Genomic DNA, 18,039 nt, shown 5'->3' with positions numbered 1-18,039 from the left:
GCTGTGTATTATGCATTTATGAAATACAAAATAAAAGAGAGGGGTCAATTGAGAGAAAGATTCGGAGTATCAGTGCTCTCAATAGATGTGCTATTATGAACTTAAACTGGCTGCCTTTAATAGCTTGTACTACAATGTGATTCGCAAATCTTGCTTTTCATTAACATACAGTGGCATGTAAAAGTTTGGGCACCCCTGGTCAAAATTACTGTTATTATGGTCTCTAAAAGGCATACAGTTAAAGATGACACACTTCCTTTGTATTTTATGCAAAAAAAAACATTTTCGACTTTTACATTTTTAAATGAACAAAAAAGTAAAAAAAAGGACAATGGTCCGATGCAAAAGTTTGGGCATCCTGCATGGTTATTACCTAGTAGCACCCCTTTAGGTAAGTATCGCAGCTTGTAAACGCTTTTTGTAGCCAAACAAGAGTCTTTTAATTCTTGTTTGAGGGATTTTCATCCATTCTTCCTTGGAATAGTCTTCCAGTTCTGTGAGAATCCTGGCTCGTCTTCCATGCGCTGCTCTTTTGAGGTCTAGCTACAGATTTTCAATGATGTCCAGATCAGGGGACTTTGAGGACCATTGTCAAATCTTCAGCTTGCGCCTTTTGATGTACTCCATTGTGGATTTGACATGTGTTTAGGATCATTATGCATTTGTAGAAGCTATCCTCTTTTCAATTTCAACTTTTTGACAGAAAATTTTCTGAGAGCTGCTTGTAGGATTGTTTGAGAGGTAAATCAGAACCCCTGCTTGACTGCAAAAGACCTTCATTAAGATATAGCAGACTCTGGAGTTGTGGTATATTGTTCTATTGTTCAGCACAAATATGGCATTCATGGAAGAAAACCTCTCCTACATCCCCACCATAAAATTCAGTGTCAGAAGTTTGCAAAAGTATGCATTTAAACAAGCCTGATCCATTTTGGAAACAAGTCCTGAGGACTGATGAGATTAAAATACAACTCTTTGGCCACAATGAGCAAAGGTATATGTGGAGAAAAAAAGGACACAGAATTTCAGGATAAGAACATCTCACCAACCGTTAAGCATGGGGGTGGATCAATCATGCTTTGGGGTTGTGTTGCATCTAATGGCACAGGGAACATTTCATGGGTAGAGGAAAGAAATGGATGCAATCAAATTTCAACGAATTCTTGCTGCAAACATAACACCATCTGTAAAAAAAAAAAAAAGCTGAAGTTGAAAAGAGGATGACTTCTGCTACATGGATATTAATCCTAAACACAAGTCAAAATATACAATAGATTACCTCAAAAAGTGCAAGCTATAGGTTTTTCAATGCCACCCATAGTCCCCTGATCTGAACATCATTGAAAATTCCTGGCTAGACCTCAACAAAGCAGTGCATGCAAGAGGAGCCAGGAATCTCACAGAATTGGAAGACTTTTCCGAAGAAGAATGGATGAAAATCCCTTAAACAAGGATTGAAGGACTCTTGTTTGGCTACAAAAAGCATTTATTATAAGCTGTGATAATTGCCAAAAGGGGTGCTACTTGGTACTAACCATGCAAGGTGCCCAAACTTTTGCAATGGTCCTTTTTGTTAGTTTTAAAATGTAAAAGATGAAAATTTATACCGGCATGGCATATATTTTTGCCAAAAATACAAAGGGAATGTGTTTTGACCAGGTGTGCCCAAACATTTGAATACCACTGTATATATACCTGATTGTTACATGCGGCTCAATATAAACCCCAGATGAAGTGCAAATTGAGTGCGCGCTGGTATATGTTCTTGTTATAAACAGATGAGATAGTGGTAGTCCAATTGAATACGATGTGGATCTACAGTCATGGCCAAAAGTTTTGAGAATGCTACAAATATTAATTTTTACAAAGTCTACTGCTTAAGTTTTTCTAATGGCAATTTGCATATACTCCAGAATGTCATAAAGAGTGATCAGCTTAACAGCAATTACTTGCAAAGTCAATATTGGCTAAGAAAATGAACTTTAACCCCCAAAATACATTTCAACATCATTGCATTCCTGCCTTAAAAGGAGCAGCTAACATTGTTTTAGTGATTGTTCCATTAACACAGGTGTGGGTGTTGATGAGGACAGGGCTGGCAATCAATCAGTCATGATTAAGAATGACACCACTGGACACTTTAAAAGGAGGCTGGTGCTTGGTATCATTGTTTCTCTTCAGTTAACCATGGTTATCTCTAAGAAACACGTACAGCCATCATTGCTCTGCACAAAAATGGCCTAACAAGGAAGAGTATCGCAGCTACAAAGATTGCACCTCAGTCAACAATCTATCGCATCATCAAGAACTTCAAGGAGAGAGCTTCCATTGTTGCCAAAAAGGCTCCAGGGCGCCCAAGAAGGACCAGCAAACTCCAGGACCATATCTTAAAACTGTTTCAGCTGCGGGATCGGACTACCATCAGTGCCGAACTAGCTCAGCAATGGCAGCAGGCTGGTGTGAGTGCTTCTGCACGCACTGTGAGGCAGAGACTCTTTGAGCAAGGCCTGGTTTCAAGGAGGGCAGCAAAGAAGCCACTTCTCTCCAGAAAAAACATCAGGGACCGACTGATATTCTGCAAAAGGTACAGGGAGTGGACTGCTGAGGACTGGGGTAAACTCATTTTCTCAGATGAATCCCCTTTTCGATTGTTTGGGACATCTGGAAAACAGCTTATTAGGAGAAGAAGAGGTGAGCGCTACCACCAGTCTTGTCTCATGCCAACTGTTAAGCATCCTGAAACGATTCATGTGTGGGGTTGCTTCTCAGCCAAGGGAATCGGCTCACTCACAGTCTTGCCTAAAAACACAGCCATGAATAAAGAATGGTACCAGAATGTCCTCCAAGAGCAACTTCTCCCAACTGTCCAAGAGCAGTTTGGCGCCCAACAATGCCTTTACCAGCTTGATGGAGCACCTTGCCATAAAGCAAAGGTGATCACTAAATGGCTCATGGAACAAAACAGAGATTTTGGGTCCATGGCCTTGAAACTCCCCAGATCTTAATCCCATTGAGAACTTGTGGGCAATCATCAAGAGACGGGTGGACAAACGAAAACCAACAAATTCTTGCAAAATGCAAGCATTGCTTATGCAAGAATGGACAGCTATCAGTCAGGATTTGGTCCAGAAGTTGATTGAGAGCATGCCAGGGAGAACTGCAGAGGTCCTGAAGAAGGGTCAACAATGCAAATATTGACTTGCTGCATTAACTCATTCTAACTGTCAATATAACCTTTTGGTACTCATAATATAATAGCAATTATATTTCTGTATGTGATGTAAACATCAGACAAACACAATTAAAAACCAGAGGGCAACAGATCATGTGAAAATATAATTTTGGTGTCATTCTCAAGACTTTTGGCCATGACTGTACAATTGAATAAGCATCAGTAAAGATTACATGAATGTCTGCCAGCAGTAGGGCTGAGATGCTGGTTATGTATATACAGCATCTCACATAGCCTAATTAATAGCTGCATGTAGAGGTGGAATTTGAGCTTTTGCAATATGAACTCTTTGACACCCAACCTTCCTTACAATTAGATTCCTTACAGTTTATGATAATTATTTATAAGGTCAGTTTATATTTTGGGCAAATTGTTAGGGGTTAATAATAACTACACTAATTAAACCTTTTTTTTATAATTTCTGTAAAAGACACAAAGTGAAGAAACCTGGTATATAGGATATGTAGATGCAAATAATATATGAATACATTCTATCATTTTTTAATTTTATATATTTATGTAATGTCTTTGTGGTGAAGAGATGCTATTAACTATGGATACATTTTATGTAGAACAAATCCTTTGTTGGAAATAAGGGTGCTACACAATCTCTTTCCTTGGAAAATAAATGCCGACAGCCCTGGGTGAAACATTTTTGCTGTTTAAAGAGAACTTGTCAAAAACTTTTAAGCCCTTTTAAATGATTAATATAATTCTGTAGCCCTTTAAAATATAACTCAGTGGATCCCATTAGGACAACAAAATGCTACTGCAGTAGTAAAAAAAAATCACATTTTAATGTTTATCAGGGCATAAAAATGGACTTATAGCTCCTTAGCCTCCACTGTATTCCTGTTACAAGTGTCTCCTATCATTAGGAGACTTGTGACTGGTTTGGGACTGGAGTCTCACATTTACTTGTGAGACTAGATTTTAAATGTGATTTGCTTTCTTTTGGTCTAGTGAGGGTTAACGTCATTTTTCTTGCCACCAGCTCCTGGTTAGTTCTCAGGTGCAGCTGGTGTTGACCACTCCCATCTCCTTTAAATAGTCACATGACCCATTACCTGATGTTGGTAATAGAATTCATTCGGTTTCTGACCACCTTAAGGGGAGGAAGTTCTCTAGGACCTACAGGTGATCCGCTGCAGGAGGTTTTGCAGTGCTACTTTTTTGAGCCTTGTTGTCTGCAGCCTTGGTGTCTGGCTGCAGCGGTGAAGTTTCTTGGTATATTCTTTTGTCTATGTCCCCCTGTCTGTCCTCCTTCCCCTGTGTGTCGTTAGTATAGTGGTGATGTCTAGTGTACTCACCATCCTTGTCACTATACAGGGTGAGTTGGGGGACAGTAAGGGACTAGGCACATAACGGTGACAAGGGGAAGGTCTCATATAGGGATGTTAGGGGAGCTTAGGGACCAGACACAGGTTAACGTCAGGAGGTGTCCCATCCTCCACTACCTACCATCAGAGTCCTCCTCTCCTATACTATTGCTATTGAAACTCATGTATTTCACCGTGCGCCAGACAATCTGTCCATGCGCATCTGTCGCACCATGTTTCGGATGCTTGCCAGTTCAAACGTTACAATTCCCAAACTAGCAGCACCCTATCATGACAGACTGTTTGTTTTGGTACATACGTATATGTACGAATAGTGGGTGGTGGTACATTCTATCACTTTGAAGAACCACCTTACAGCTTTTTCACCCTTAATATTCGTTTTAACCAAGACTGACCTTTGGTGTATGTTGTTCTGGTACATGGCCACTGACCTATCAGTCAGCCAAAAAAGGGTGCTGCTAGTTCTGAGGTACAGCCGAGGCGGGGGAACTGCAAATGCATCATCACGACCCAATATACTTACAGACTGAACTTCAAAATGCAATTTGTCGCTACTGAAACATCACTTTGGCCATATATAGGGATTGACTGGCTGATCTTTTAAAGAATTGCACATTCATATACATTTTTGGGGAGTTGGTAAACTTTGACAGATTACCTTTAGGCTATGTGCCCATGTTGCATTTTTATGTGCAGAAAATCTACACATAATGCATGTTTTAGCAGAAAAAAAAAACAGCTGAAAAAACACGCATTTTTTATTTTTGTACGTTTTTTCACATGCTTTTTTTCTGCATTTTTTTAATCATGGCGACCGCGGGGGTTCAGGCATGGAATTCAAAGCACTCGCAGCATTCAAGAGTCAGAGAGAGGAATCGCTTACCTCTCCCTGGTGATCAGGTCCCTGTAATGTGATCACAGGACCTGATCGCTGTCATGGTAACCGTGGGTCATCACCATGAAGACCATTACTGAGGTAAGGATTGCCTCACAGACCAGGGCACCTACGTCACTGGGGTTCTCTGCAGCCATTTCCTCATCTTGCAGGACCTTGCTGCTGGGAACCCCGGTGACATCACAAGGTGAACCGAGTTCATGCCGGCGGGTCTGCAGGAAACTCTGGTGATCCGCTGGCATGAACTCTATTCACTTTGTGATGTCACCGAAGTTCCTTGCAGACCGCAAGATGAGGAAATGGCTGCAGCGAACCCCAGTGACGTCAAAAAAGCACAATAAAAACGCAAAAAAAGCAATGTGTGTATTACACATGCGTTTCTTCCTGCATTTTTCACTGACTCCACTGAAGTCAGTTGGTGAAAAAAGCAGGAAAAAACGCAGAAACAATTGACAAGCTGCTTCTTTTTTTCAGCAACAAAAACTGCAAGGAAAAAAGAAGGATCATGTGCACAGCAAGTGACGATTCTCATAGACTTTGCTGGAATGATTATTCCTTGCTTTTATTGATTTAAAAAAAGGAAAACGCTAGAAAAATAAAAAAAACTGCACCAGGGGCACAAGGCCTAAGGCTATGTGCGCACATGTGCGCTCTGCACCGCACCTAAAAGGTGCACTTCAGAGCACAGCTGAAAAGCTGCGTTCTGAAGCGCATGGTGCCGGCAGAGAACGTGCGCTCTGCATGCTGCCTCTCCCTATAGACAGCATGCAAACCGCACGAAAGAAGTGACATGTCACTTCTTAGAACGCAGCGATTCGGGCAGCAGCCGAATCGCTGCGTTCTAATATGCCACGTGCGCACGGCCCCTGCACAATCTCCATAGACTGTGCAGGGGACGCACGACGCATGCAGTTACGCTGCGGTGCAGAACGCAGCATAACTGCATGTAATACGCACACGTGCGCACATACCCTTAGTGTCAAAATTACTACATCATTAAGAGTTTATTATTTAATTAAGGAACATACAGTATATTATATGCTAACTATATTTATATGAGAAATAACAAATATCCTCAATAAAATAGTAAAAATTTGGGAATATATTTTTATTGTGACAGTTAAAAGTTTTATAGCTCCTATGCAAGGAAATTCTTATAGAAAAGAACATCAGATAATTAGCCACTGATAAAAGATTTTTGCGAGAAAACCAAAATGGAAACAATGTCACTTTGGAAATACATATTGAATTATTGTGAGCGCTATAAACAGTGTAAGGAGGCATGAGGCTTGTCACTAAGACAATGCTTTACCACCCTTAAGGCCCCGTCACACTAAGCAACATCGCTAGCAACATCGCTGCTGATGGACAACTTTTGTGACGTAACAGCGATGTTGCTAGTGATGTTGCTGTGTGTGACATCCAGCAACAACCTGGCCCCTGCTGTGAGGTCGTTGGTTGTTGCTGAATGTCCTGGACCATTTTTTAGTTGTTGCTCTCCCGCTGTGAAGCACACATCGCTGTGTGTGACAGCGAGAGAGCAACAACTAAATGTGCAGGCAGCAGGAGCCGGCTTCTGCGGACACTGGTAACCACGGTAAACATCGGGTAACCAAGAAGCCCTGTCCTTGGTTACCCGATATTTACCTTCGTTACCAGCCTCCGCCGCTCTCACAGTGCCGGCTCCTGCTCTGTGCACATGTAGCAGAGTACACATCGGGTAATTTACCCGATGTGTACTGTAGCTAGGAGAGCTGGGAGCCAGCGCTAACAGATAACACAAGAGATAGGTGTTCAGTTGCCGCGCCAAAAGATCACTTCTTGCAGATGTTCAGATTAATGTCACTTTATTATCGTACAGGTCAACGCGTTTCTGGAGCATCTGCCCCCTTCATCAGGACCACCAAGCACAGGAATAACATTAAATCTGCCCCAGTGGGACGAAACAAACATTATAAAGTCTTCATGACGTCATCAGACCATCCCTCAACCGAAAAAAACCGGCGGGAACCAAAGCCACGTTGTGAATCATGACGTACTACAAATCAACAATGTAGATGTACAAGAATCATAAATATAATCCTTCAGGACATAATTCGGATAAGGATCCACTAACAGCATTTACGAAAAATAAAAAATAAAATAAAATGAAAATGTATATATTTGTATTAAAGTTTTATGTAAAAGAATCCCTTTATTCATGTGTGAGTCTTTCAATGCGCTCCACAATTAACAGCTTAATGTATAGAGCCGTATGTCCTAACTGTCATGTGTGTTTATTGTAGACATATAATCGTACAAGATCAGGGAAGTCCAAGAACTCACGACTCACCAGCCCGAAAGCCTTAGTGCAACCCAGGGATTGAGGCATTAACTAATGTTGCCACCCGAGGACAGATATATCTCACACTAAAATTATGTGCTGTGTGTGTTCAGGTGCAAAACTCCCAAGGGGGAACATAAAATCGGAAACAGCGGCTTGCAGTCCGCACAGCCAAGCCGGGTTCATGCGAGGGCAGACGCGTGGGAAAAAAATACAAGACGCATGCGTCAACGGTATGGATCCAGACCCATTCAGGGTTCATTGGAGTGCATAAGCGTGGGAAAAAGATAAATTGCGCATGCGTTAAAGATATAATAGCAGAGGACTCTTTAAAACAACGTGAAAAAGTGAGCCTGCAGGCAAAAAGGAGAACGAGGTGCTCATATTTAACAGGGTCTTGGTAAAACATAGTAAAATGTGTAAATTCAAGTGTATACATAAATATATTGTGAAAAAGGAAAAAACACACGAAAAGGAATATTATTTATGTATCAGCAACCAAGGATTACTGAAACAAATCCATTTTACAAAACTATAAATCTCCTTGACGGAGATGAATCCCGATACAGAGAAAAAAAAAATATATATATATATATATATATATATATAATACGACAAAAGGAAATAGAATATATATATGTGCAGAAAAAAACTATGTGTAAATATATTATCAGTGTAGAAAAACTAAGTGCAGATGTAAGGCAAACCCAAAGTGGGAAAGGCTTAAAATGTATGAATAGATACCCCTAAAAAAGGTCTCCATTTATAGAAGTAAAAGCCACACAGGTAGGACCGGTCCCAGTCAAAAACCCACTAAAAACGAGGGTATCACTCGAGTAAAATATAACATGATGCATATACACATAAAAACATATTAACATACAGATAAAAATATAGATAAAAATGTAGAAAAACTTAGATAAAAACTACAAAAAGTGACATATCATTTATAAATCTTAAAAACAAATATATAAGAAGGGTATACACACCCTAATAAAACCAAAAATATATTAAATTTAATGAAATAGGTCAGTAACCTCATTAAGGCCCTGAGGTTTTAGGGTGTTCAACTTATAAATCCAATAGGTTTCCTTTTTGTTTAAAGTATCCATTCTATTATGAATATGTGGGGGTATTTGTTCGATTGGAGTGACTTTCAGTTTTATTTTCTTCTCGTGACATATAGTGGTATGTCGAGACAACCCATGAAGCAGGTAACCCACCTTAATATTGTGTCTATGGGAATTAATTCTTTTATGTAGGGCTTGAATGGTCCTCCCTACATAACGTCTATTACAGTCACACTCGATTAAATAAATCACATAGTCAGATTGACATGTAAGGTGCCCTTGTATCGAGAATTCCTCACTGCCAATGACAGAGCCAAAAGTCAATCTTCCATGCTGAATGGACCTACAACACAGACAATTTCTGGTAAAACACTTATAGGACCCCATGGGCTTGTCCGTCCCCATAACGTTAGGAGGCCCCCTTAACCTACTAGGGGCCAGCTGGTTTTTCAGATTGGAGGCTCTCCGAAAAGTGACACCAGGACAAAAAGGTAAAACCCCTTTAAGGTAAGGATCATTTAGTAAAATGGACCAATGTTTTCTCAATATCCCTTTGATGGCTTCTCCATCGCAACTAAAAGTGGTAAGGAAATTGGAAGAAAAATTATTTTTAGGTGCACTCTTATCTGGCAGTTTATCGCCTATAACCAATATATCAGATTGTTTCTGATGTATATTATCATGATAGGCCTTCTTAACGATCTTCAGGGGATAGTTTTTATCTAAGAACCTTTCTTTTAGGATCTTAGCCTGATCCTTAAAATCGCCATCCAGTGTACAGTTTCTCCTGATTCTTTGATACTGGTTTTTAGGGATATTACGCAACCACTTGTCATAGTGGCTGCTATTGAAATTAATATAGCCATTACTGTCTACCTTCTTGAAGAAAGTCTTCGTAAGTAGGGAATGGTTATCATGTGAAATAGTGAGATCAAGAAAATTGATGGCTATACGATCAACTGTAGGTGTAAATTTCAAACCCCACGTATTGTTTTCAATCCCTTCCAGGAACAATAGAAGGTTATTTTCAGTGTTGTCCCAGATGATAAATAAGTCATCTATATATCTTTTATAGACCACTACATGTTTAAAAAACTCCGAGGAATAAATATGTTGTAGCTCAAAGAGTCCCATTACAAGGTTGGCAAAAGTAGGAGCTGCCCTAGAGCCCATGGCAACGCCACAGCACTGGTGATATATAGTATCCTGGAAACTGAAGAAGTTATTTTCAGATATGAACTTCATGCTATCAAAAATGAAACCCTTTTGTGCGTTCGGCAGGCGGTCATCAACCTCTAAAAATTGTCTAAAACATTCAAGTCCCAGGTTATGCGCAATATTAGTGTATAAGGAAGCGATATCCAACGTGAGAAAAAGAAACGACTCTTTCCAGATAACACCCTTCAAGATGTTGATAAGGTGAGGTGAGTCTCTGAGGTAACTTCTTAAATTTATGACATGAGCCCTCATAATGGAGTCAACATAGGCTGCCAGATTTTCAGTGAGTGATCCAATTCCCGATATAATGGGTCTCCCAGGGGGATTGGACAAGCATTTATGAATTTTCGGGAGGTGATAATAGAACGCCAATTTTGGATTCTTAATATCCAGAAATTTAAATTCGTCTTGATTTAGAATCCCCAATGATGAGGCATTATTAATCAGTGTCCGATATTTGATAATCGACTCCTGATAGGTGGACAACCCCACTATCTCGTAATGGGTTCTCACGGACAGCATTCTCAATGCTTCCTGAATATAACTATCCCTGTCCTGCAGGACAATACCTCCTCCTTTGTCTGCATTACGAATTACAATATTAGTATTATTTTTCAGGGAAATTAGTGCCATTTTTTCTTTTTTAGATAAATTTGATCTTGGGGTTTTTTTAAAATTATGTTTTTGTAACATCTTAAAATCTTCCAAAACTAAGTCATTAAAAGTTTTGATATGATGACCTATGTTATATAAGGGGTAAAAATTCGATTTCACTTTATGATCAGTATGGAGAAAAATATCGCTATTATCACTCTTACTGACCGGTGTGGATCTGTTCATTTGAAAGTGCCTAGTGAGTGTAAGCTTTCTGATAAATTTCTGAAAGTCCACAAAGAGCTCGAAATCATTGGCGGATTTGGCCGGGCAAAAGGAGAGGCCTTTTCTCAGGACATTTATCTCACTCTTAGAGAGAGTATAGCTGGAGAGATTAAAAATTCCAGAATTATCATTTTTTCTCAGGTGTTCCTTTTCTCTTTTTTGTTTGAGCTTAATCCCTGAGCCAATGATTTAGGTATATTGGATATGCTACTAATATGACCAATGGACCTTTAAACTATGACATTAAATAAACAGTAAAAACAATTTACAATTCTCTAAAACTTAACCTGAGGCACAATGTGGATTAAACAAAGGCCAACTGATCAGACGTGGAGGCTGTCTGCCCCATCCAGTGACCATAAAAACATTAAAGGTACCGTCACACTAAACAACTTACCAGCGATCCCAACAACGATACAACCTGATAGGGATCGCTGGTAAGTTGCTAGGAGGTTGCTGGTGAGAGGTCACACAGTCAGACGCTCCAGCGATCCCACCAGCAACCTGACCTGGCAGGGATCGCTGGAGCGTCGCTACACGGGTTGCTGGTGAGCTGTCACCAGCAACCAGTGACCAGCCCCCAGCCAGCAGCGACGCGTGGAAGCATGCTGCGCTTGGTAACTAAGGTAAATATCGGGTAACCAACCCGATATTTACCTTGGTTACCAGGGCACGCCGCTTAGCGCTGGCTCCCTGCTCTTAGCTACAGTACACATCGGGTTAATTACCTGATGTGTACTCTGCTACACGTGCAGAGAGCAGGGAGCAGCGCACACTGCTTAGCGCTGGCTCCCTGCTCTCCAAGCTACAGCACATCGGGTTAATTACCCGATGTGTACTGCAGCTACATGTGCACAGAGCAGGAGCCGGCACTGACAGTGTGAGAGCGGCGGAGGCTGGTAACGAAGGTAAATATCGGGTAACCAAGGACAGGGCTTCTTGGTTACCCGATGTTTACCGTGGTTACCAGCGTCCGCAGAAGCCGGCTCCTGCTGCCTGCACATTTAGTTGTTGCTCTGTCGCTGTCACACACAGCGATCTGTGCTGCACAGCGGGAGAGCAACAACTAAAAAATGGTCCAGGCCATTCAGCAACAACCAGCGACCTCACAGCAGGGGCCAGGTTGTTGCTGGATGTCACACACAGCAACATCACTAGCAACATCGCTGTTACGTCACAAAAGTTGTCCATCAGCAGCGATGTTGCTAGCGATGTTGCTTAGTGTGACGGGGCCTTAAGACTGATTTTTGAAAGGTTTTATGGTCTGATGAAATGAGAGTGACTATTGATGGTCCAGATGGATGGGCCAGAGGCTGGATCAGTAAAGGTCAGAGAGCTCCACTTCAACTCAGACGCCAGCAAGGAGGAGGTGGGGTACTCGTATGGGCTGGTATCATCAAAGATGAACTTGTGGGACCTTTTCGGATTGAGGATGGACTGAAGCTCAGCTCCCAGACCTACTGCCAGTTTCTGGAAGACAACTTCTTCAAGCAGTGGTACAGGAAGAAGTCGGTATCGTTCAAGAAAGACATGATTTTCATGCAAGACAATGCTCATCACATGCGTCCAACTACTCCACAGCGTGGCTGGCCAGTAAAGGTCTAAAAGGTGAAAAAATAATGACATGGCCCCCTTGTTCACTTGATCTGAACTCCATAGAGAACCTGTTGTCCCTCATAAAATGTGAGATCTAAAGGGAGGGAAAACAGTACACCTCTCGGACCAGTGTCTGGAGGCTGTGGTGGCTGCTGCTGCTGCACACGATGTTGAAACATATAAACATATCAAGCAACTGACAGAATTTATGGATGATAGGCTGTTGAGTGTCATCATAAAGAAAGGTGGCTATATTGGTTACTAATTTTTTGGGGTTTTGTTTTTGCATGTCAGAAATGCTTATTTCTAAATTTTGTGCAGTTATATTGGTTTACCTGGTGAAAATAAACAAGTGAGATGGAAATAGATTAGTTTTTTATTAAGTTTCCTAATAATTCTGCACATTAATAGGTACCTGCACAAACAGATATCCTCCTAATATAGCCAAATCTAAAGAAACCCCACTCCAACTTCCAAAAATGTTAAGCTTTGATATTTATGAGTCTTTTGGGTTGATTAAGAACATAGTTGTTGATCAATAAAAAAAAAATCCTCTAAAATACAACTTGCCTAATAATTCTGCACACAGTGTAGAGAGAAGACACATGACGTCCGTGATACACAGTCCATGTACAGCCTGGCTGCGGGTGTCCTTATCATAAGCCTTATAAACATATATGAGGTTACTGAGCTCGGGTCAAGACACCCACGACCAGTCTGTGTGTACGGACTGTGATATACAGACGTCTATATTCACCCTAATACCAAAGAAATTAATTACTTTATACTAAAATTGTCTTCTGCCTCATTCAGACATCTAGTTTTTTGCAAAGCTTCTCCTGCCTATTTCAATGTCAAGCCCTCCCTTCCTAATTGGCCAATTTTTCCATTTTTGCTTTTTCACGTTTTCCTCCTCTTCTTCCAAGAGCCAGAGCTTTATTTTTTTAGGCAACAGACATTTTTTTTGGCAGGATACATAGTTTTGAATAGGATCATTTTATCATTCAATGTACTTAAAAAGTGGGAAAAAATTTCAAGTGTGATGAAATTGTGAAAAAAAATGCAATTCTTTAATTGTTTTTACGTTATTCATAGAGATTAGTGGACCCGTGGAAGTTCGGGTTCGGCGGGTTCAACCGGACTTTAGATAAAGTTTTGTTCTGGGCCCGAACTTGACCTGAATCTTATTGGAAATCACTGATTGGACAGTTTGGCTCTCCGCCCACATACAGCCAGCCATAAACAGATCACTTCCGGGGCAGTGAGGGCCGAGTGTATTTTTTTTGTACACACTACATCTGATAACACTGATTTTACCCCCAGTGAGAGCCGTTTAAACACCGTAAGTGGCTTGCACTGGGCTGAGCACTGAGTGTACCCGAGCACAGCGATGCTTGCGCGAGTGGTCAGCCTACATAAGGCACCGTAACTCCGAATTCTGATTTTTTTTTTTTGTAAAGTCTGTTTGGGACGAATACTGAACTTTAATGTTCAGGTCCACTCATCTCTGGTTATTCATTGTATGTTAAAGATGCCTTGGTAACATGATTCTCCAGGTCAGTACAATTACAAAGATAAGAAACGTGTATACTCTTTTGTTTAATTTTTAAGTTGTGAAAATTTTTTATGAAATTCATAAAAAAAAAAATGAGCTTGAGTCACCATTTTCCAACACCTGTAATGTTTTGTTATTTTTTAACCAATGGACCTGTGTCTGACAAACTGACATTTTTATTGATACTATTTTTGGATAGATACAACAATTTGATTGATTCGGCACGCTTCGATCGCATCACAAGAGGGCCAATGGGAGCATAGAACACTGATTCTCAGCAGCATTTAAAGAGTTAACAGCAGCAGCCAGAGTTAGAGGCAGATGCTGGTTGTGTAACACAACCATCATTAGCTGGGAAGGATGCAGGCTACATATGATGTAGGAGTATGACATGTCGCAAAGAGGTTACACCCTGACAGTATCCATGTGGCATCTGTGTGCTGTCTGTGATTTTCATGGACCCATAGAGTTGTGTGGGTGATTCTGATTTATGACTCAGATCAAAAACAGACATGTTGCTGTGTTTTAGGAGGACACCTATCAAAAATTATCACTTCCTTCCTTCATGCCATGCTTTGCACATACATAACAGGTGCTCATTTTGGGTTTTCGTCATATTTAATGAGGAATTTTCACCCTTCGTGGAATGACTGTTTTAGTAAATACTTCATAACTGTTTCTTCAAAAGTCCAAATATTTTTTACCTAATTTGTCTTGTTCCTCTGTTATGCATTCTTTCTTAAATTTAGGCAAATAATGGGTGTCACTATTACCTTTTTCATAGAGGTGTGTCCTTATAAAGTCTGATACTGTCTGGATTGATTTCACATTGTCCATGTGAAGGGACACACCTCCAGTAGTTAACACCCAGTTGTCTATTCTAGCAAGAGCTCAAATATATTGTATGTGCTGGGTGAGGAACCCCATATACAATAGATCCCTGTCGGCCCAATGACGGTTTGGCCGATCAATTGGCCAGCAGTTATTTCCCGCCGACTTAGTTTGATAGAAGATAAAAAAGTTCTCTATTTTATATCAATTTAATTTGATGTAACGTTAAAAGTGTAAGCAAATACAGTAGTGCCATTGCATTTTGCCGCATTTTTTTATTTTTATTTTTTAAGAAAAAGTAGATCTATGTAACTTGATGAAAAAAATATGGCAACTCTCGTCCATTCATTAATATTACATGAAGTGTTAAATGTAGGGTATTGAAGCACAAGTATGGATCTGATACCTGGGCTTCTTGTACATTCATCGTCAGTCATCTGTCAGTATACTATTCGTATGGTAATATATTAGCTGTGGTTTGAGGCACACGATGACACAATTATTGTATAAGCGTGTGTATAAGCGTGTGTCATTGCTGTACTTTTCCTTTAGATGACAAGTAGATTCTTGATATAAGATGAATGTAACCTAGTATTATTGTTTTTTTTATATCTTCTAGCCCCTCCACTGATGGCTTTTGCACAATGTGACAAGGAGGTTTATAGAAACCTTCTAAATGAATTTTGCCTCCAACAATTCCAACTAAACATGGAGAGCTTGGGAATTAATCTGTGGTGCGACTGGAAAGCAACAGAAGAGTGAGTTGTTTTGGGTTTTTTTTGTTTGTTTTTTGTTTTTTACTTCTCTGTATGGGACTATGTAAAAATAAAAAAAAAGTAAAAAAGTTTTTTAGTATATAATATTTGATCGATGTCCAATTTAATAGCTTTAAAAAATCCTCAGCAATAACCAGTTCAGAGTAGCCCTTTTCTCATTTGCTAAATCGGCAGTGTATCAAATACTTATTTTCCTCTTTGTAGATTATAGTAAGATATTAGATATATAATAGATATCTTGCAGCTATATAATTTTCCAACCCCCTTACATATTAGAAACTTCCCCCCTTTAGTACTTTTCATGTTGAGTTTATTCTACAGCTTGTTTAAACTAATAAATTAATTAAAAAAAACAATGTGGGGTCCCCTCCATTCTTGACAACCAGCAAAGATAAAGCTGACAGCTTCAGGCTGATATTATCAGGCTGGGAAGGTCCATAGTTATTGGTCTCTTCCCATGCTATAAATACCAGCCTGCAGCTGCCCCAGAAGTGGTGCATCACATGAGATGCTCAAATTCTGGTGCTTCGCCTCAGCTCTTCCCGATTGCCCTGGTGAGTTGACAATTGGGTTAATAGTAGTTGGGGATGATGTCAGCTGTGAATTGTTCAAAAACATAGCTGATATTAAAGGGAACCTGTCACTTAGAATATGCGTTCTGACCTATCAGCAGATGCATGTGTGCCCTAATTACACCTCCCTACCCATCCCTGTGCTGTAAAATTGTATAATATGAAAGTAATAAAAAACGTTTTATTACCTTCATATTTCGTATGTACAGTTAGGTCCAGAAATATTTGGACAGTGACACCATTTTCGCGAGTTGGGCTCTGCATGCCACCACATTGGATTTGAAATGAAACCTCTACAACAGAATTCAAGTGCAGATTGTAACGTTTAATTTGAAGGTTTGAACAAAAATATCTGATAGAAATTGTAGGAATTGTACACATTTCTTTACAAACACTCCACATTTTAGGAGGTCAAAAGTAATTGGACAAATAAACCAAACCCAAACAAAATATTTTTATTTTCAATATTTTGTTGCGAATCCTTTGGAGGCAATCACTGCCTTAAGTCTAGAACCCATGGACATCACCAAACGCTGGGTTTCCTCCTTCTTAATGCTTTGCCAGGCCTTTACAGCCACAGCCTTCAGGTCTTGCTTGTTTGTGGGTTTTTCCGTCTTAAGTCTGGATTTGAGCAAGTGAAATGCATGCTCAATTGGGTTAAGATCTGGTGATTGACTTGGCCATTGCAGAATGTTCCACTTTTTTGCACTCATGAAATCCTGGGTAGCTTTGGCTGTATGCTTGGGGTCATTGTCCATCTTTACTGTGAAGCGCCGTCCGATCAACTTTGCGGCATTTGGCTGAATCTGGGCTGAAAGTATATCCCGGTACACTTCAGAATTCATCCGGCTACTCTTGTCTGCTGTTATGTCATCAATAAACACAAGTGATCCAGTGCCATTGAAAGCCATGCATGCCCATGCCATCACGTTGCCTCCACCATGTTTTACAGAGGATGTGGTGTGCCTTGGATCATGTGCCGTTCCCTTTCTTCTCCAAACTTTTTTCTTCCCATCATTCTGGTACAGGTTGATCTTTGTCTCATCTGTCCATAGAATACTTTTCCAGAACTGAGCTGGCTTCATGAGGTGTTTTTCAGCAAATTTAACTCTGGCCTGTCTATTTTTGGAATTGATGAATGGTTTGCATCTAGATGTGAACCCTTTGTATTTACTTTCATGGAGTCTTCTCTTTACTGTTGACTTAGAGACAGATACACCTACTTCACTGAGAGTGTTCTGGACTTCAGTTGATGTTCTGAACGGGTTCTTCTTCACCAAAGAAAGTATGCGGCGATCATCCACCACTGTTGTCATCCGTGGACGCCCAGGCCTTTTTGAGTTCCCAAGCTCACCAGTCAATTCCTTTTTTCTCAGAATGTACCCGACTGTTGATTTTGCTACTCCAAGCATGTCTGCTATCTCTCTGATGGATTTTTTCTTTTTTTTCAGCCTCAGGATGTTCTGCTTCACCTCAATTGAGAGTTCCTTAGACCGCATGTTGTCTGGACACAGCAACAGCTTCCAAATGCAAAACCACACACCTGTAATCAACCCCAGACCTTTTAACTACTTCATTGATTACAGGTTAATGAGGGAGACGCCTTCAGAGTTAATTGCAGCCCTTAGAGTCCCTTGTCCAATTACTTTTGGTCCCTTTAAAAAGAGGAGGCTATGCATTACAGAGCTATGATTCCTAAACCCTTTCTCCGATTTGGATGTGAAAACTCTCATATTGCAGCTGGGAGTGTGC

The 18,039-nt window shown here is 40.4% G+C and overlaps 1 protein-coding gene across 2 annotated transcripts in view; it reads left to right on the top strand.

Moving 5' to 3' along the window:
- LOC142259435 (receptor activity-modifying protein 1-like) overlaps positions 1-18,039 on the top strand; it is a 189,829-nt gene that overhangs the window by 135,058 nt on the left and 36,732 nt on the right. For both annotated transcript variants that reach the window (XM_075331846.1, XM_075331847.1), the window contains exon 3: positions 15,559-15,697. In XM_075331846.1, coding sequence (XP_075187961.1) covers positions 15,559-15,697 — 139 coding nt within the window. The remainder of the gene's footprint in view (positions 1-15,558; positions 15,698-18,039) is intronic.

Source organism: Anomaloglossus baeobatrachus (genome assembly GCF_048569485.1).
Source record: "Anomaloglossus baeobatrachus isolate aAnoBae1 chromosome 7 unlocalized genomic scaffold, aAnoBae1.hap1 SUPER_7_unloc_4, whole genome shotgun sequence".
In the NCBI taxonomy this organism is placed as follows: Eukaryota; Metazoa; Chordata; class Amphibia; order Anura; family Aromobatidae; genus Anomaloglossus; species Anomaloglossus baeobatrachus.
The sequence above is the reverse complement of the archived record's forward strand: the minus strand, read 5'-3'. Positions and strand labels throughout refer to the sequence as shown.